General features: G+C 37.1%; 1 protein-coding gene across 1 annotated transcript in view; it reads right to left on the bottom strand.

The window, feature by feature from the left end:
* Positions 1-16,450, bottom strand: part of LOC150087409 (uncharacterized) — a 107,984-nt gene extending 91,534 nt beyond the window's left edge. The window contains exons 1-3 of the mRNA XM_090372050.1: positions 16,321-16,450; positions 6,692-6,890; positions 1,254-2,176 (exon numbers count right to left, since the gene is read on the bottom strand). Coding sequence (XP_090228176.1) covers positions 1,254-2,176; positions 6,692-6,860 — 1,092 coding nt within the window. The 5' untranslated portion in view covers positions 6,861-6,890; positions 16,321-16,450. The remainder of the gene's footprint in view (positions 1-1,253; positions 2,177-6,691; positions 6,891-16,320) is intronic.
* Between the last annotated feature and the right edge of the window lie 2,143 nt (positions 16,451-18,593).

The following is an 18,593-nucleotide window of genomic DNA, read 5'->3' as shown; positions in this document are numbered from 1 at the left end:
AAGCTAGCAGTTTTCCAACCCATCTAGATGTTATATAAACAAGTATAGTGTATGGAGTATCTATAATTGCATGCTGTACTTGCTTACATCATTCTGCCATTTTAACTAACTTAAACAGATGAGAATCACCTCAACCTTTCTTCCTCAAAAGATCTACTGTACAGTGTATAAGGTTGACTGTCAACTTTGAAAACTCTATGATGGACATTCATAATAATAGCTCCAGGTCAGAATTAAGGAACATACAAATGAAAACCATGAGTTCAAACTACAGAAGCCCCATTTCCTTGCAATGGAGTGCATCAGAATATCATGAAACTTCACGGAGGCATGGGTATACAACATAACCCAAAATGCAACATCGATAGGAACAGACAGAGCAATTCTATTCCCAAGCTTTGTTGATGCCCTACAGAGAAGCTGGGAAAGTCTGCTGAAATGCTTAAGAATCAACCCTAGCCTGAAGTTTTCACTAAGGAAAAGTGTCCATACCAGAATGACAATGAATTACCACAACACTCAGGACACTAATGAGATCACCCAACTTAGTTCCATCCAGGTCACAAAGATAAGCAAGGCTTATAATAGAAAGAGCTGCTTTGGACAGATGGCAAATGCACACAGAATGAAGAGGACCATTCAACAATCACTCTTCACCAACAGCTCACCTTCAAGTCCAATACAGCTCAGAATGAACCAACAATTAAAGCAGAGCAGATTCTGCAGGATATTCATTCTACAAAACAGATTCTATAAGACAATCATTCAATAGCACAGATTCTATGGGAAATTCAAACAAGTTCATTCTTCCTTAGTAGGTCACCTAGCAGGGCATTTTAGTAGCATTTAAGTTCCTTGTTAGCTATCACTCACATCTTTCTACCATCAAGGACAGTTTTAATAAGGAACTATGATGTATAACTATTTTGTTTTAACATAATTTTAAATTAATCAAATTATCTCAAATACAAACTGAATATTTTCAGTTTAATGTTACTGTGTTAGAAAATTTATTGATCAATTCCTTCTGTTCAACAACTGCATGTATAGAAATGTGCCTTTATTGCTTAATTTAGTTTTCTACTGAAGAAGTTAAATAAAACTGTTGCACAATTTTTGCAAGGTAAATTTAATGTCAATCTAAATTTCAGTAAATCAAAATTTTTATTCAAGGATGCAGTGAAGTCATTAATTGCATTTTAAGACCTTCATTATCAAAATGCCTTTCTACTTAATATAAGTAAATATTATACCTTTTCTAAGCTTATATTCCAATAATTTTTTCCTTCATGATCAGAGTTATCAAGCCATAATGCTTTAAATATTTCTTGAGCACTCCAGAACTGCGTTTCAAACTGTAAATATATTTTATCTACTACTCCGAACCCTAAGCACTGAATAGCTTGCATTTTTCTAGGTGGTAGAAGTGGACTGAATATTTCATTAGCAGTCTTCAGACATCCTAATGGAATAGTACAGATTACATGATCTGCCATATACATTTCCCCATTCTCACAATAAATATGAATGGGATAATTTTTTTTTGTCTGGAAATTCTCTGTGCTCTCTCCTAAAGTAACAGTCCTATAATGAGGCTGATGTCCATTTTCTAAATTTTTCCATTTAATCTTTGATACTACATGATTTGTCAGTATCCAGTTTGAAGGTATACATTGCAAAAATATTTTCAGAATGCTACTGTAACCATATTTCAGTTCAACAAGATGGCGACCTTCACATTCATGATATTGATCAATTAGTGTAGCAGATACATCAGATAAAATATTACTTCCATTCACTTCATTCTGGAGTCTCACATAAAAGTCAAAGCATGCCAGTTTAAGTTCTCGAATGTCTGGTACATCATTGCAATTTCTGAGATATTCTTGAAACCTTTGATGATAAAATGAATAAAGTGATAAGCATGATGATTTAGTTAAATTTTGTTTCTTGTAATCTGCTTCTGTTGGTCCTTCTTTCTCAAGTTCAAAGAGGAAACTGAGTGAATCATAGATTGCATCCTTTTGTTTGTCTGTTCCTCTCTGGGAGTATAGAAAAGAGTCACTGTATTGAGGTGCATCCATATCTACCAAATCGTGTTGTTCTGCAAGCTCATACAATGGATTCTTTTTCTGCCCATGAATCCACTGAGCACCCATTTCAACAAATGCATCACCTAGTAAAAAATAGCAAAAATAAATTTAGCACAATAATATTAACTAAACTGTAAATAAATTAAGAATAATAAACAATACAAATTTATTGCAAAACATTAAAGATGTAAGAATGGCAGACAATGTGAATACTTTGGTAATATTTAGAATAAAAGAAAATTCTGACCCTCTATTTTCTATTTTTTTGAAAAAGAATGCTTTAGTTTGGAAAATGACAATCTCTCTCTCTCTCTCTCTCTCTCTCTCTCTCTCTCTCTCTCTCTCTGTAACTGTCCAGTTTGATGGTATACATTGCAAAACTTTCAGAATGCTATTGTAACCATTCAGTTTAACAAGATAGTGCACTTCACATTGCTGATATTGCTCAATCAGATACATGAAATTGTTTGTTTGTTTGTTTGTTATTTGCTTTTTAGGAGCATTAGCAACTAAGGCCATATTGCTCCGGGATATGCGGTGGTCATTCCCTGACCTTTCCGCATCCTCCGTATTTGGTGGTGACGGGCTCGAACCCCGGTCTAATCAAGAAGCGTGTGCTACGCACTGCTGCTCCTTCCCACCTGGCTACGGAGGCGCCAGATACATGAAATAAACAATCAATCAGATATACATCAAATAAACATTACTTCCATCATTTATTTTTATGTCGCCCATGACAGTCAAAGCATTCTTTTTCTCCACCTTTTCCAACAAGTTGCACTGGTATTAAACTACTCTCGAAATAGTAATTCCCAGAAGAGTAATATTTTTCTATTTATGTAACCTAATATGTTTCTATTTATTTGTAAGGGTAAATATCACTCATATTTATAAGAGTAATATTTTTCTATTTATTTAGCAAGCACAACTGCAGGTGTAGTTGCACACAGCCATTTTAAAGATTCAGAATTTTTTAACAGAGGGAAAAAAAAAAAAATTTATTGATAGGTGCTAGACTTATCATTGAGTAGACTGAATGGTTTTAGAAAACAAGAACTAAAAACAAACTGCTAATGAGCTAAAAGAAGGTATTACTGTTCTGACTACTGTTTTTATGGTACTGTTTTCTCATCAGAGAGAAGGTAGGCTGATACCAGATAGTAATACAAATTAGCAAAATAGTTCAATAAAATAATGCTTTATTGAAATAATTTTCCTTTTGTAAAATTATTTTTTTAATGTAGCATTAGCATTAGTAGTGGCATATGATGCAAGAAAGCACGCTTATACAGCATCAGCCAAAAAAAAAAGAAAAAACTAGTTATCCATTCCCTCCAAAAGTTTGTCTAGTTTTTCCTTTCTAGTTTTTGTTACAGCAATCAACCATGGCTGGCTAAAAGCAAATTCCACATGTCTATTCTTTCTTTAATTTGGATTTATGCCCCCTGCAGTGGGCAAGAGGAAGAATCCCATCAGCATCGTGCTTGCTCAAACTATTCAAAGCATTAAACCCCTTGGCCAGATCACCTTGTGGGTATCGAGTCTCCAGATGTTGCAATTCGAAGAACTGAAGCCTTTCTTGGTAAGAGCACCCCTTTGTTCCAATCACCAATCTCGTTGCCCTTTTCTGTACTCGTTTCAGCAGCTCTACATCCTTCCTAAAATGAGGACACCAGACCTGTATGCAGTACTCAAGGTGTGGTCTGACCATTGCCTTATACAAAGGAATAATCTCCTCCTTATCCCTGCTAGCAAAATTCCTGTGTATCATTGACAAAACCCTATGAGCTGCCTGGTAGCCTGTCTGCACTGATCAGAGAACATCATATCTGAATATGCAATTACCCTCAGGTCTTTTAATACTGCACTACCCTGATTGTACATAGTTATTGTTACCCATCATATGCAGTACTTTGCATTTGTCAACGTTAAACTTCAGTTGCCACTTCTCAGCCCATATGCCTAACTTTTCTAGATCCTGTTGCAGTAGCATACTGTCATTAACAACCTTATACCAACCTTTATACCATCTGTAAAATAGGACATTAAGTCTGATATAACTTCATCCATATGATTGATAAATATGGAAAAACAACAATGGGCTGAACATCAAACCATGGGGGACTCCATTAATAATATCATTTCACGAAGAGCAGTATTCATTAATTACTACTCTCTGCCTTCTCCCACTCAACCATTCCTTTATCCATAGCAGCAACTTACCCTTAATGCCACATTGCTCCAATTTGTATAGCAGTCTTTTAGGTGCAACAGTATCAAAAGCTTTCCTGAAAACCAAGTATATGATATCAAAATTATTTTTTGCATCCAGTTCCTTTGTGACCACACTGTAGTATCCAATCAAAGTGGTGAGACAAGATTTACCCCTAACAAACCCATGCTGTGTCTGAACTATAACTGTAGTCTTGTCTAGATGACCTTGCATTACTTCTTTAACCAGTGACTCCATTCCCCAATTATCATTCCATTGCAATTACTTTTATTCTTTCTAAATTAATGGAGAAATCAATTAACTGCCAACTCCTAAACTATCTAGAAACCCTCCATCCGATCAACGATCACCAGTATGGATTCTGCCAGTGTTGATCCACTGGTGATATTCTGGCTTATGTTACCCATCTATGAACAAATTTAATGGAAAATTTTGTTGAAACTCAAGCAGTTGATCTCAAAATTTTAATGGCTTTTGATCATGTTTGGCATAAAGATCTTCTAAATAATCTTCCATCTTATGGTTTGCCAACTGATTTTTGTAATTGGATATCCAATTTTCTCTCTGACCACTCATTGCAGGCAATAGTAGATGGCTTGCTGTCTTCTAACTTCTCCACTAATGCTGGTATTTCCGCTTCTTGATTAGACCGGGGTTCGAGCCTGTCACTACCAAATACGAGAATGCGGAAAGGTCAGGGAATGACCACCGCATATCCTGGAGCAATATGGCCTTAGTTGCTAATGCTCCTAAAAACCAAAAGACCATCTTCCATTTACCGGAAATCCTATCCATAATTTTGCTGATGATAGCACATTGCATTCCATCTTCCAGTTCGAGAAACCTTACACTGCACAAAACTTCAACTTCTTGAATATCCACTACCAATTCCATAAATACTGAACTATACGTAATTCTCCAGTGGGGCAAAGATAATTTAGTTGATTTCAATCCTGCTAAAACTCAGTTCTGTCTTATATCTCGCAAAAAGGATTCTTCTGATGTATGCTTATCTTCAATGACACTCTGATTTCGAGGCAAGATCATATATCTCTATTGGAGATTACTCTGACTTTTAATCTCTCTTGGCATAAGTACATTACAAATATTGCTTCCTCTGCTGGTTTGAAACATTCAACAAGCCAGTTTAGATGCTGTTGTTGTTATTTGGTTTTTAGGAGCATTAGCAACTAGGGCCATATTGCTCCGGGGATATGCGGTGGTCATTCCCTGACCTTTCCGCATCCTCCGTATTTGGTGGTCACGGGCTCGAACCCCAGTCTAATCAAGAAGCATGTGCTACGCACTGCTGCTTCTGCCCACCTGGTTATGGAGGCACCCAGTTTAGATGCACTCCTAATCATGTTTATGTATATACCAGCTTTTTCCCATATTAGTTTTCAGTTAGTGACAATCCCCCTTGTACTGTATAAATTGGTCTTTGAATCTGTCTCAGACATTCCCCCAGGTATGCCATGCTGGGCTTGCCACCTGAGAGTCTAAAGTGCTGATGGAACGGATATACGGATGACACTTGTCATGTGGACCCAATTTTGGCAAAGTAGTTTGGTCTGTGACAGCCAAATCCTCTGCTTGCACCTTCATGATGGTGGGACTGTTAGTAACCATGGGTATCTAAAAATGAGGGTTTTCCCTTTCGCTCTTGGCGTTACCTTTCTTCCAAACAGCTGTTCAGTCTGTACAAATCGCAAATCCAACCTACCATCGAATATTGTTCCCACATTTGGGGGTGGTGTCCTCAAAACCTCTCCCAGGTTTCTGGATTCCACTGAGTTAGGTTAATTAATGACTCATCTCTAACAGAGTCTGTCCACTCTTTGTCTCATAGACATTCTGTTTCTGCTGCATGCCTTTTCTATAGAATTGGCTGCTGTAATTCCCACTCTCTCTTCCAAAGCAGTCCAAACATGTGCCACAACCAGTAAACACCCTTTTACTGTCCAAATTCAAACTCAAAGAATCGACTTTTCTTCTTCTTCCTCATTTATTCATTCTACTTCGTTTTCTGGAACAACCTTCCTTCATACGTATTTCCTGAAAATTACAATCTACAGAAATTCAAGTCAAATGTCAACAAGTATCTTCTTTCATCTTCTCAACAGTCTGCTCATGCATGTTACTAAGTAGCATAGGTTCTAATACCTCTTGTGTTTGGAGTTTTCGTAATAAAAAAAATTCTTTAAGTCTCAGTAAGAACTGCACAATCATATTAAACATGTTATTTAACATTCTAACTAGGTTAGCATCTCAAAACAAGATGTGTTTCACAGTCATGAATAAAATAAAACAGTTCATTATGTAAACTACAGTATTATTAATACACTGAAATTTAAGTCAATTTTACCTTCAGGTTTGGTATAAGTTCTTCCTCCAGTTCTATCCCTTGCTTCCAGTATTATAACATTCTTAAAGCCATATTTTTGAAGCTTGAAAGCAGCTGCAAGACCTGCCATTCCTGCCCCAATAATAATAATGTTTTTTTCATAATGCCTCTTTGCAACTGAAGATGCCATCCTTTTAAAAGTTAATGAAGCAACCAAATTCTGAAAGTAAATAATATTCATTTATAACATACCATTATTACATTATATCAATGTAATATATTCAATAAAAAAGTAGCTTTAATCACAGAAAGTTTTTAAAAATTCTATTTCAATTAAGTTTCTATTTCAAATAATTTAAATTCTTTTCCAGAACTGGTAATGTATTATGCCAGATTTGATCACTAGGTTCTATAATCAGGATACAAGGAACCATCCATGTTTCTTTGGAAACATGGATGGTTTCCCTATATTCCCTATGCTTATAAAACCTAAGGGTTGTTCAATCAACTCCTACTTAATGCAGGAAACAGTTGGAAAGTATGAAGAGTTGTCCAGTCAATTCTTACTTACTATAGGGATCAACTGGAACATATATTATAATATAATTCTTGCTACTACTGATATAATTGAAGAAATAAGAACTTCATTAAGAACCCCTATATTGCAAAATATAGCCTATATGACTAAATGGAAACTTAAACACATACAAGAGATGTTTGAAAAATTCTGAGACTGTTCATACTATAACACTAAAAGCTACAATAGAATACCCAGCATCATGGGGTGGAGCACCAAGTTAACAATATAAGGGTAGCTATTAAACATGATTGTTTGTCATGCAGAAAGTGCCTTAAAGCATATTTAGTATGGTTAGGCAAAAGGTGTGAAAAAATTTGATTTTGGGGCCAAATTCATGACTCTTTGTTAAGCCATTAAAGCTAACTTTGTTGCACCCCTCTGGGCAGCCTTGAAGAAAAGGCATCTTTTTAAATTTGTAGTCCAAGAACAGCTCACAATGAACTTCTGAGAATGTGATTACAGGAAACATGAATAACAATGCAATATCAGGAAAACCACAAACCTATTCAAGGCATTTTACACAGAGAAGCCTCTGAAAGCAAGAGGAATGATGCACTACAACTTGCTCTGTTCCTTCATCTGTTCCATATGACAATGTCAAGGATGTTATGATCCCCTCCCCCTTTGTGTTGCTCAGGATCACTATATGCATATCATGCCTAACAGTGATTAAATTTTGCATGAAGTTAAGAAAAAAATGGCCAAGAGACACTGGAGCTTAATCTAGCAAGCTTATAGACTGGATGCATAAGTAGGGCACTGGTAGAGGAATTAAGGACATGTAATTACATGTGAAGCCATACCAGGGTCCACAATGTGTGAACTGCCTAACATCCAAATATGTGTTTGGAGAGAGAGTTCACCACATTAAACTGAACGAGAGCTGTGTATATATGTACAAGGCAGGTGCCTCATGATCTCTATGATAAGCAAACACAAATGTACATGGAGGTCAGTATCATGAAGCAAAAGTAAAATAGGATAAAATATTTTTTATTGTCCATTATTATGAGTGATGAACTATGGACCAGAAAATATGATTCAGAATCAAAATATCAAACATCTGAATATTAAATTCCTCTCCACTGAAAAAAATTTCATATAGATCCTTATGCTGATTCTCTTTTCTCATAATAAATGTATCATTGTGCAAAGCTGGGCACCTTATAACCAAATGGTTATGAAGATTATTATATATAGAGTTTGTGGTATTACTCGAAGAATAAAGGTGGGGGGGGGGGAAACAGCCAGATATGTCAGATACACCATGGCTACTGCTGGATAATGTTAGATTGCAAGTTGCACATGTAATAATAATAGAGGCATATGATGCAAGAAAGCAAGTGTATGAGCTTATGCAGCATCAGCCAAAAAAAAAAAAAAAAATTCACACAACCACTCCCTCTAAATGTTTGTCCAGTTCCTCCTTGAATTTATTATTATTATTAGTCATAGGGTGCAAGGAAGCCTGAGGCATATGCTGCACCAGCCAAAAAAAAAAAAAAAAATTCTGAATTACCCTGAGAGAGAGAGAGAGAGAGAGAGAGAGAGAGAGAGAGAGAGAGAGAGAGAGAGAGAGAGAGAGAGAGAGAGAGTAGAAAGGAATCACCAAGAAAAGAACAGAAGAATGATGATATCCAGCTCAGGACCCTGGGTGTGCCAAGCCCATACTCACCAGATGTGAGCCCCTGAGGTTTTTAACCTATCAACTTCCACAATGACAGATGGAAGTTTGTTCCAGTAATTAACCACCCACTGGCTAAAGGCAAATTTCCACACATTTATTCTACAACTGTCTTTCCTCAATTTCAATTTATGCCACCTTAGGTTCGTAATCTGAGCAAGTGGAGGAATCCCATCAGAATTTAGCATGCTCAACCCATTCAAGGCCTTATAAATCTGTGATCTGATTGAGATTTATAAATCTCAATCAGATCACATCACAGGTTTGTTTGTTTGTTATTTGGTTTTTAGGAGCATTAGCAACAAAAGGCCATATTGCTCCAGGATATGCCGTGGTCACTCCCTGACCTTTACGCATCCTCCGTATTTGGTGGTGATGGGCTCGAACCCTGGTCTAATCAAGAAGCGTGTGCTACGCACTGCTGCTCCTTCCCACCTGGCTACGGAGGCGCACCTCACAGGTGCCTAGTCTCCAGCCACTGCAATTTGCAGAACTTAAGCCTCTCTTGGTAAGAGGATCCCTTCATTCCCCTCGCCAATCTTGCTGCCCTTCTCTGTACACGCTCAAGCAAATCTACATCCTTCCTAAAATGAGGCCTCCAGGCCTGTACGCAGTACTCGAGGTGTGGCCTGACCATTGCCTTATACAAAGGGATAATCATCTTTTCCCTTCTAGCAAAATTCCTATATATCATTGACAAAACCCCATGACCTGCTCTTGCAGCCTGTATGCATTGCTCAGAAAACTTCATATCTGACTGCACAATTACTCCCAGGTCTTTTTCATTCTCTACCACCCTAAGTATAGTACCACACAGTTGGTACGTTCCTCTGGGGTTACTTCTACCCATATGCAGTACTTTGCATTTGTCAATGTTAAACTTCAGTTGCCATTTCTCAGCTCATCTGCCCAAATTTTCTAGATCCTCTTGCAGTAGCACACTGCCATTACTGTCATTAACAACCCTGCCAACCTTTGTATCATCTGAAAACTTTGACACTAAGCCTGATATACCTTCATCATTATCACTGATAAATATACAAAAGAACAGTGGGCCCAACACCACACCCTGTGGAACTCCACTAATAATATTAGTCCACAAAGTGCAGCGTCCATTGATTACCACCCTCTGTCTTCTCCCACTCAACCACCCTTTTATCCATTGTAACAACTTACCCTTAATACAATTCTGCTCCAATTTGTATAGTAGTCTTCCATGCACAACAGTGTCAAAAGCTTTCCTGAAATCCAAGTATATGATATCAAAATTATTTTTTGCGTTCAGTTCCTTTGTAACCACATCACAGTATCCGATCAAATTTGTCAGACAAGACTTTCCCTTAACAAACCTATGCTGTGTCTGAATTATTGCTGCCATCTTGTCTAGATGATACTGCAATGCATCTTTAACCAGTGACTGCATTATTTTACTCGGAACAGAAGTTAAACTAACTGGTCTGTAATTATTTATGTCACCCTTCGATCCCCCTTTGTGAATTGGGGATACACTTGCATACGAAGCCCTGTTGGTCACCAGAACATTCACCCTATAGTCCAGATCCCACCCCATGCAGTTTCTGGATGTTTACAATTCTTCTGGCTGCAGATAAGAGGCCATGAATTTGGTAGCAAACAAAGCACAGCCACTACACTGAAGAGCATCTCTTAAAAAAAAAAGGTAGCCTATTGCATGTGTTTAAGAAGTGGACAGAACCCTGCAATAAGCAAATTACATATGATGGTCCCTATTTCAAGGGCGTGCTAAGTCATGGGCAAATAGGGCACTCATGTGGGTGCATTTCTTATTAAAGGTGAAAAAAATGAAACGTTTAAATTTTAATTTATATGAGATACAATATGAACTCTGCCTCAGATGCTAAATTAGCTAGGCACAGCCCTGGTTCCTAACACTCTGGACAGTTCCATATAGTTCTAGAGAAGCCTGTGTAACAAGTATTAAGTATGCTAATATTATAGAGTTTCTTCTTTTTGGAGGTTACCCCATTAGAATTTAACACTTCCATTCAAATAGCTGCTATCATACTAAGGACCAGTTTTAGAGGAAATTTGTAAGGCTGAATCTGTGTGCTGCCACAAAAAGGTTCAAGCCTTATTGTTACCTAATTGCATTAATATACGACCACTACTATGCATATTATGAGACTTGGATAATGTATGACTGTTACCATGCATATAATGGGGACTTTGAAGACTTGTCACTTAGATGTAACACGTTAACATGTGAAGTGCAGAAATCAAAAATTCCTTCATATTAATATCATGCGTCATGGGTGTTTCACCATTAGAATTCTGCATTTCCATCCACACAAAACATAAAATGACCACCACCCAAATTATTATTATATTATTTCTCCCTGATGGGGGAATTCCAATCCATGATGGGTACTGCTACCAAGTACACAGGGTGGTTGTAATGTCTGGTGTTACCGTTGGTCGAGGAAATCTGACTATCCTACAGGTGTTCAGGATTGCGACTTTCTGAAGTTCCTTGTAAGTGTTCTCTGGGAGACCTATTGCTGCTAGGCTGATATGTAGAGTCTTTGGGACCATACCGTTGGTTGACACGATGATGGGGATGGTCGATACTTCTTGCATATGCCACATCTCCCTGACCTCATGTGTTTTCTGGACATTGCTAGTGTTGGGCACTGTTATGTCAGTCAGGTATATATAGTCTTTTCCATCTTGTCCACAAGGGTTATGTCGGTCTGTTGTGCAGGATCGTCTTATCCGTTATTATGGTGCGGTCCCAGTACAGCTTGTGGGTTTGGGTCTCTAGTACTGCCTGGGGTTCATACTTGTAGTATGGTACACTTTCTTTGGTCAACTAGTATTTCCTCACTAGCTTCTGATGTATTATCCTGGCTACCTGGTCGTGTCTATGAGAGTACTCAGTCTGAGTGATCACCTTGCACCCCGCGGTGATGTGTTGGATCGTTTCTGAGGCCAGGTGGCATCGTCGACATGTGTCATCTGACATTCCGGGCTCCTTTGCGATGTATTTTCTATAGTTTTTGGTGTTGATTACCTGGTTTTGGATGGCCAGCACGAATCCTTCAGCCTCGGGGAAGAGAGTCCCACTTGTCAGCCATGCATTGGAAGTGGTGTCGATGTGAACTTGATGGAGGTCATTGTAGTGTCTGCCATGGAGTGTCTTCTTTGCCCATCTTTCTAACTTCGTTTCTTGTACTGTCTGGGCGGGAGGGGTTTCCTCACTTAGGTTGAGTGGGGTATATCACTTTTCTATCTTCCTTATGGCCTGGTGCTGTGTTGTTCTCGAAGTAATCCTTCAGGTTAACTATCACTGTTTTCTGCTGTTCTATCAGGTCTATCAGGCCTCTTCCTCCCTCTTTCCGAGGTATTGTTATTCTCTCCACTGCTGACTTCGGGTGGTGTTGGCGACTCTTGGTCATCATTTTCCTTGTCTTTCACATGATATCTTCTAGCTCGGTGTTACTCCAATCTATGACCCCAAATCTATAGGTGTTTATGGCTTTAACTGTGTTTCCTCCATTCAATTTTGCTTTCAGCAGGCTATTATTATTATTATTATTATTAGCCATATAGTGCAAGGAAGCCTGAGGCTTATGCTGCACCAGCCAAAAAAAAAAAAAATTTCCCATGTTACCCTGAGAGGGAGGGGGGGGAAGAGAGAGAGAGTTTGTTGTTTGTTTGTTATTTGGTTTTTAGGAGCATTAGCAACTAAGGCCATATTGCTCCGGGAATATGCGGTGGTCATTCCCTGACCTTTCCGCATCCTCCGTATTTGGTGGTGACGGGCTCAAACCCCCGGTCTAATCAAGAAGCGTGTGCTATGCACTGCTGCTCCTTCCCACCTGGCTATGGAGGTGCCAGAGAGAGAGAGAGAGAGTCAGAAGTAGAAGGGAATCACCAAGAAGGCAAGAAAGAGAAGAATAATGATATCCAGCTCAGGACCCTAGGGTCCTGGGTCCTGAGCTGGATATCAATATAAAAAATATTTTGAAATTTTGTTGATATTTTGAAATAATACTAAGAACATAACACTATTATATATAAAAAAAAAAAAAAAAACCACCTTTGTTTTCACAATATATAACTGGAATATAAAAAAAAAAGAAGCACAACAAAATGATTAGTTGGTTTCATCACACAGTGAATACATATTTACACCTCACATTAAATGTTAATTTCTTTTTTACTAGAAAGCCTTTCACAATTTCTTTCATTTCCAAAAAATTAGCAATATCACATTCAATGAAAATCAGTGCTAAGCTATGTGGACCTTCTTTTTCCTTTATTAACTTTTTTTTTTTTTTTTGTTCCTTCAAATTCCTGAAAGGTTGGCAATTACCTCCACCCCAAGATTATTGGGAAAGAATGTTCATGCATGCTATGCAGAACAATTCTTATATACTATCCTCTTCCACCACTCCTGCTCCCAATACCCCAAGACTTGACTTTCCTTTCTCTGCTTAACTGGTGCCTTTCACCCTCAAAGGCTGGATCCAATTTTGATGTAAGTTTGGTTTTGATTCCATAAATATGGAGTCTGTTGCCTCTACAGAATGCTTCTCTTGGCAGTCATCTACACTGCCAACCTCTTCAATCAACCATTATATTTACTCAGTGCATGAATTGAACTTGGATGTGCAGGAATAATATTCTAATTGGTGAGTTATTTGGTTTTTTTTTAGGAGCATTAGCAACTAAGGCCATATTGCTCCGGGATATGCGGTGGTCATTCCCTGACCTTTCCGAATCCTCCGTATTTGGTGGTGACGGGCTCGAACCCCGGTCTAATCAAGAAGCGTGTGCTACGCACTGCTGCTCCTTCCCACCTGGCTACGGAGGCGCCAATTGGTGAGTAACTTCATTAAATTAAGCTCATCTTGTTCCTTCTTTAAACTTCCAAAAGGCTTTTAAAATGTTAAGATGGTCTTCTTTACAGATTACAGGTTTATGAACATTAATAATTAATTATGGCATCTAAATGCCAGACTAATGTGAATTGGTGTACAACATTTGCATTTGTTGGATAAAATTTTGACAAAAAATATTCTGGTTATTAACATTTTTTAAATTTAAGTATGTACTTACTTGAACTCCAGTATACCAACTGACATATTCAGAAATCTGCAATGGGGGGGGGATGGACTCAAAATTTGTAAAAAGATAGTTACATGGAACTAATTTACTTAATAAAATTAATATACAAATAAAATAAAAATTAATTTGTAATAAAATAAAATAAATTGGTGATATCTTTTTACTGTATAAAAAAAAATTAGAAAAAATAGTCTCACATGGGCCTGCCATAGTAGGAAACAGTGGACTCATTAATTAATTAATAAAATTACAAAAACAAAAAATATTAATTGGAATAAGTGTTTATTTTCAAAATGTACATGAAAAAAATATTATAATAAACTGAAGCAAACCTGAATGTGTCTATTTTAGAGGCCAAAAACAAAGGGAGGGATCCAAAATGAACAGTGACGCACCAACCTCTGAATTTTGTGAAGGGGAGAGAGAGAGAGAGATGAATGGATTTGCAAGATTGGTTCCAATCATCCATCCATAGGATATTGTTAGGCCATTCCTCATCCTCTTAAAACTTCACAAGAACTTGCAACACAAAGATGCAGGCTATATTCATCTGCTTGAACATGGGAGATCTTACACAGAAACATGCCAAGTGGTTTCAGAAAGAAACATGAAGAGCCTTCCACAGCATGCACATTAGTACCTCTAACTGACATGAAACAGAACGTGAACTAGGATACATATTGGATTTCAGCTTCCTTACTACAACAAAGACTTCAGCAACGATTTCCATAATGGTACAAGACTGAGTTCTTAAGTCTCTTTCATATAAAAACTATCTCCTCAAATTTCCTGATCAAATGCTCACTGCTTTGCATGGGCCATACAGGGATTATGTGCACATTGTTATTCCTATAGCATTACATCCCTGCACATAACAATGCTTCACAAACTCACCAAAATGCATCCCTAGTAGTGTTATTGGGAATAAATGATTGCCTTGTTCTTTGCAAATGGTCATCCTACATCTGGTGGCTTAAATAAATGAATTATGTAAATTTGCAAATTACATAATATGCAAATTTGTATGTTATTTGCATAATATGCATATCAGTATAATATTGCAAATTTTCATATTATACTGATATGGACAATCTTGTTTTTCATTTTTTTGAGGAGGGGGGGGAGTACTGGAGCTCAGGGTGCAATACAAATATTAAATAATTTGGACAAATTAAACAAGTACAATCATTACAAAAATATTATTACTCTGTGTAATGTTATTTTTAAGTAAAAAGAACAACAATGTTTTACTTTAATATAATTACTATAATGATTGTTTTGTAATTTTACAAAAAAAAATTACAAAAATTGGGATTTAATCACTAAAATTTCCCATTCAGAAATTTAAAAGGATAAATTTCTTAAAGTAATACCAAGAGCAAAGGAATACAGTCAACTTGGTGTATTAGTTTGATATAATTGGAAGAATGGTTCCTGATAATGCTGACTTTGAACTTTAAAAAAAAAAAATACATTTTCATAAAATTTAATTAAAATGCATAATTATTATGAATAAAAAATTTATAAAATTACATTACATTCATATACTTCAATGTATGCAGTAGGATTAATAGGATGACAGACATAAGTACCACCACTACAAAATTTATGTTGATATGCTGTATACATTGTATTGTTGCTCATGTGTGTTAAATGGTTATAATGATACTCATCCACTAACCAAAAACACTTAGGTTCATTATTTAAAAGAGAGAGAGAGAGAGAGAGAAAAAAGTTAAAAAAAAAAAACACACACAGTGATCATCTCTAATTTCTCTGTAATTGTACACAGTGATTCTGTAATCTTTCCCATATGCTTAATCATCTCTGGAAACCGCATTTTAATAACAATTGTTTTTAAAAGATTGTATAGTATCATTTTAAGTGAGACTTTTTTTAATTGATAATTTGATGATTTATTTGCATCATAAACACATATACTCCCTCCTGAGGAGAAGAATGAAGTAGAAAGATACATTTCTCAAGCTAGAGACTGATCTCTATATTTAATCATCCAAGTAGTACAACAACTCTACAGATAAATGAGCATGTATAAATAGATTTTTTTTTTTTTTTTTTTTTTATTTCCTTTTGGCCTACGATGCAAATATTCTTCTTCGGCAGCACTTCAGATAGAAGCTATTTTAATCTCATTGAGGTAACAACACTTGTTAGGTACTTATTATTAATTAAGAATACTTCGGAACAAATATGATTATCTTGTTATCACTAGAGATATGTTTTCGGCTTACGGAATAAACAAAAAAAAAATGTTACCATAAAATCCAACACTGAGCTGTTACTTCTGTAATCTTTCCCATATGCTCGACTCGTAGTTCACAAATGCTTTTAGTTTTCCTTAAAACTAACTACATTTAAACACAAACACGTTCACGGACTCAAAATATTCTGCTTATTTCTAGAATAAAATCTAAATTGCTCTCACTACTGCATGAAAAAATTATAAAATTTGTGAAAACAGACAAAATGTTTCCTCAAACACTGTTCCTGAACCGGTGGAAGATCAACTAAGATCACCATCTCTTCTTTCATAAGTAAGAAACTTCTGACCATTGCTTTTAAATTTACCTAATTTGTAAAATAGAGGGGCAGTGGATCTCTCTCTACCCCTGAGAAATAAATAAGCAAACTCCAAAGTATTTACACTTTGGAGTTTGCGAAATTTGTGCGTTATCAAGATACGTTGTGTGTCACTTACTCACTACAGCCGTACTCGCACTTTCATGATCAGCTGGGTTAAGGTTCAAGGCCAGCTGTTTAAAAGTATCGCTAAAGCAGTCTCTACATGACGATACCAAAGGGGACAGATATTCAGGCGCTAAAAGAGTCTCTTTTTTCTTCTTTTTTTTTTTTTCTTCTTTTACACTTAGTAATTATTTTTATAGAAACGAAGCGTTTTAGTGTACTAGTTATAACTGGCATTAATTTGGCAGACAACTTTCATTCAGTCAACTTTTTTTTTTTTTTTTATGTAAACCCCAAACACGAGAGGTATTAGAACCTATAGTACTTAGTACCGTGATTGGGTTGGAGGTTGAGAAGACGAGAGAAGATATTTGTTGACATTAGACTTGAACTTCTGTAGACTGTAATTTTCAGGAAATACGTATGAAGGAAGGTCGTTCCAGAAAACGGCAGCTGAATGAATAAACCAGGAAGATGAAAAGTTGGTTCTGTGAGTTTGAAGTTGGACAGTAAATGGATGTTGGCTGGTGGCGGCACGTGTTCGGACTATTTTGAAAGAGAGAGCGGGAATTATAGCAGCCAATTCAGAAGAACAGTGCCCATGGAATTATCTGTAGAAGAGGCATGCAGCAGAAACAGTACGTCCATGAGACAGCGAGTGCAGAGACTCTGGTAGAGATGAATCATTAATTAACCTAACTACCCTCTTCTGAACAGAATCAAGAAGCCTGAGAGAGGTTTTGGGGGCACCACCCCAGATGTGGGAACAATATTCCATGGTAGGGCGGATTTGCGATTTGTAAAGAGTGAACAGCTGTTTGGAAGAAAAGTAAAGCCGAGAGCGAAATAGAAAACCAAGTTTTTTTGATGCAGAGGAAGAAATATTTGTAATGTGCTTGTGCCAAGAGAGATTAGAAGTCAGGGTAATCTCCAAAAGAGATATATCATCTTCCCTAGAAATCGGAGTGTCGCCAAATATAAGCATAGGAGCACAAGAATCCTCTTTGTGAGATATAAGACAAGAATGAGTTTTAAAAGGATTGAAATCAACTAAGTTGTCTTTGTCCCACTGGAGAATTACCTGAAGATCGGCATTTAAGGAATTGGTAGCAGATTTTCGAGATATTGAAGCTGATTGTGCAGGACAAGTTTTCTCAAAATGGAAAGTGGAATGCAATGTGCTATAATCGACAAAACTATGGATAGGATTTCCAGTCAATGGAAGAAAGTCATTAATATACAAGAGGAAAGGAGTGAGAGAAAGGACTGAACCTTGGGGGACACCGGCATTAGTGGAGAAGTTAGAAGACAGAGAGCCATCTACCATCACCCACAGTGAGCGATCAGAGAGAAAACTGGATAACGAATTACAAAAAACAGTTGGCAAACCATTAGATGGAAGCTTGTTTAGAAGACCATTAGGGCAAACATGGTCATTAGCATTAGCATTAGCATTAGTAGAGGCATTTGATGCAAGAAAGCAAGCTTATGCAGCATCAGCAAAAAAAAATAGATAAATAAATAAAAAATAACCACTACCACTTCACCCCTCTGTTCGTTCGAAATACCTGTCCAGCTGAGCCTTAAACTCATTCAGGCTATCAACCTCCACGACAAGGGATGGAAGTCTGTTCCACCAACCAACCAACCAACCACCCGCTGGCTAAAGGCAAATTTCCTCACGTCTATCCTACATCGGTCTTTCCTCAATTTGAATTTATGCTCTCTCAGGTGATTATTCTGAGCGAGAGGAAGAATCCCATCAGCATTGAGCATGCTCAAACCATTCAAGGCTTTATACGCCTCTATCAGATCACCTCGCTGGTGCATAGTCTCCAGACACT

Source organism: Mastigoproctus giganteus, chromosome 4 (assembly GCF_048544385.1).
Source record: "Mastigoproctus giganteus isolate SK-2022 chromosome 4, ASM4854438v1, whole genome shotgun sequence".
Classification (NCBI taxonomy): Eukaryota; Metazoa; Arthropoda; class Arachnida; order Uropygi; family Thelyphonidae; genus Mastigoproctus; species Mastigoproctus giganteus.
Note: the sequence above shows the minus strand (reverse complement) of the source record. Positions and strands in the feature narration are given on the sequence as shown.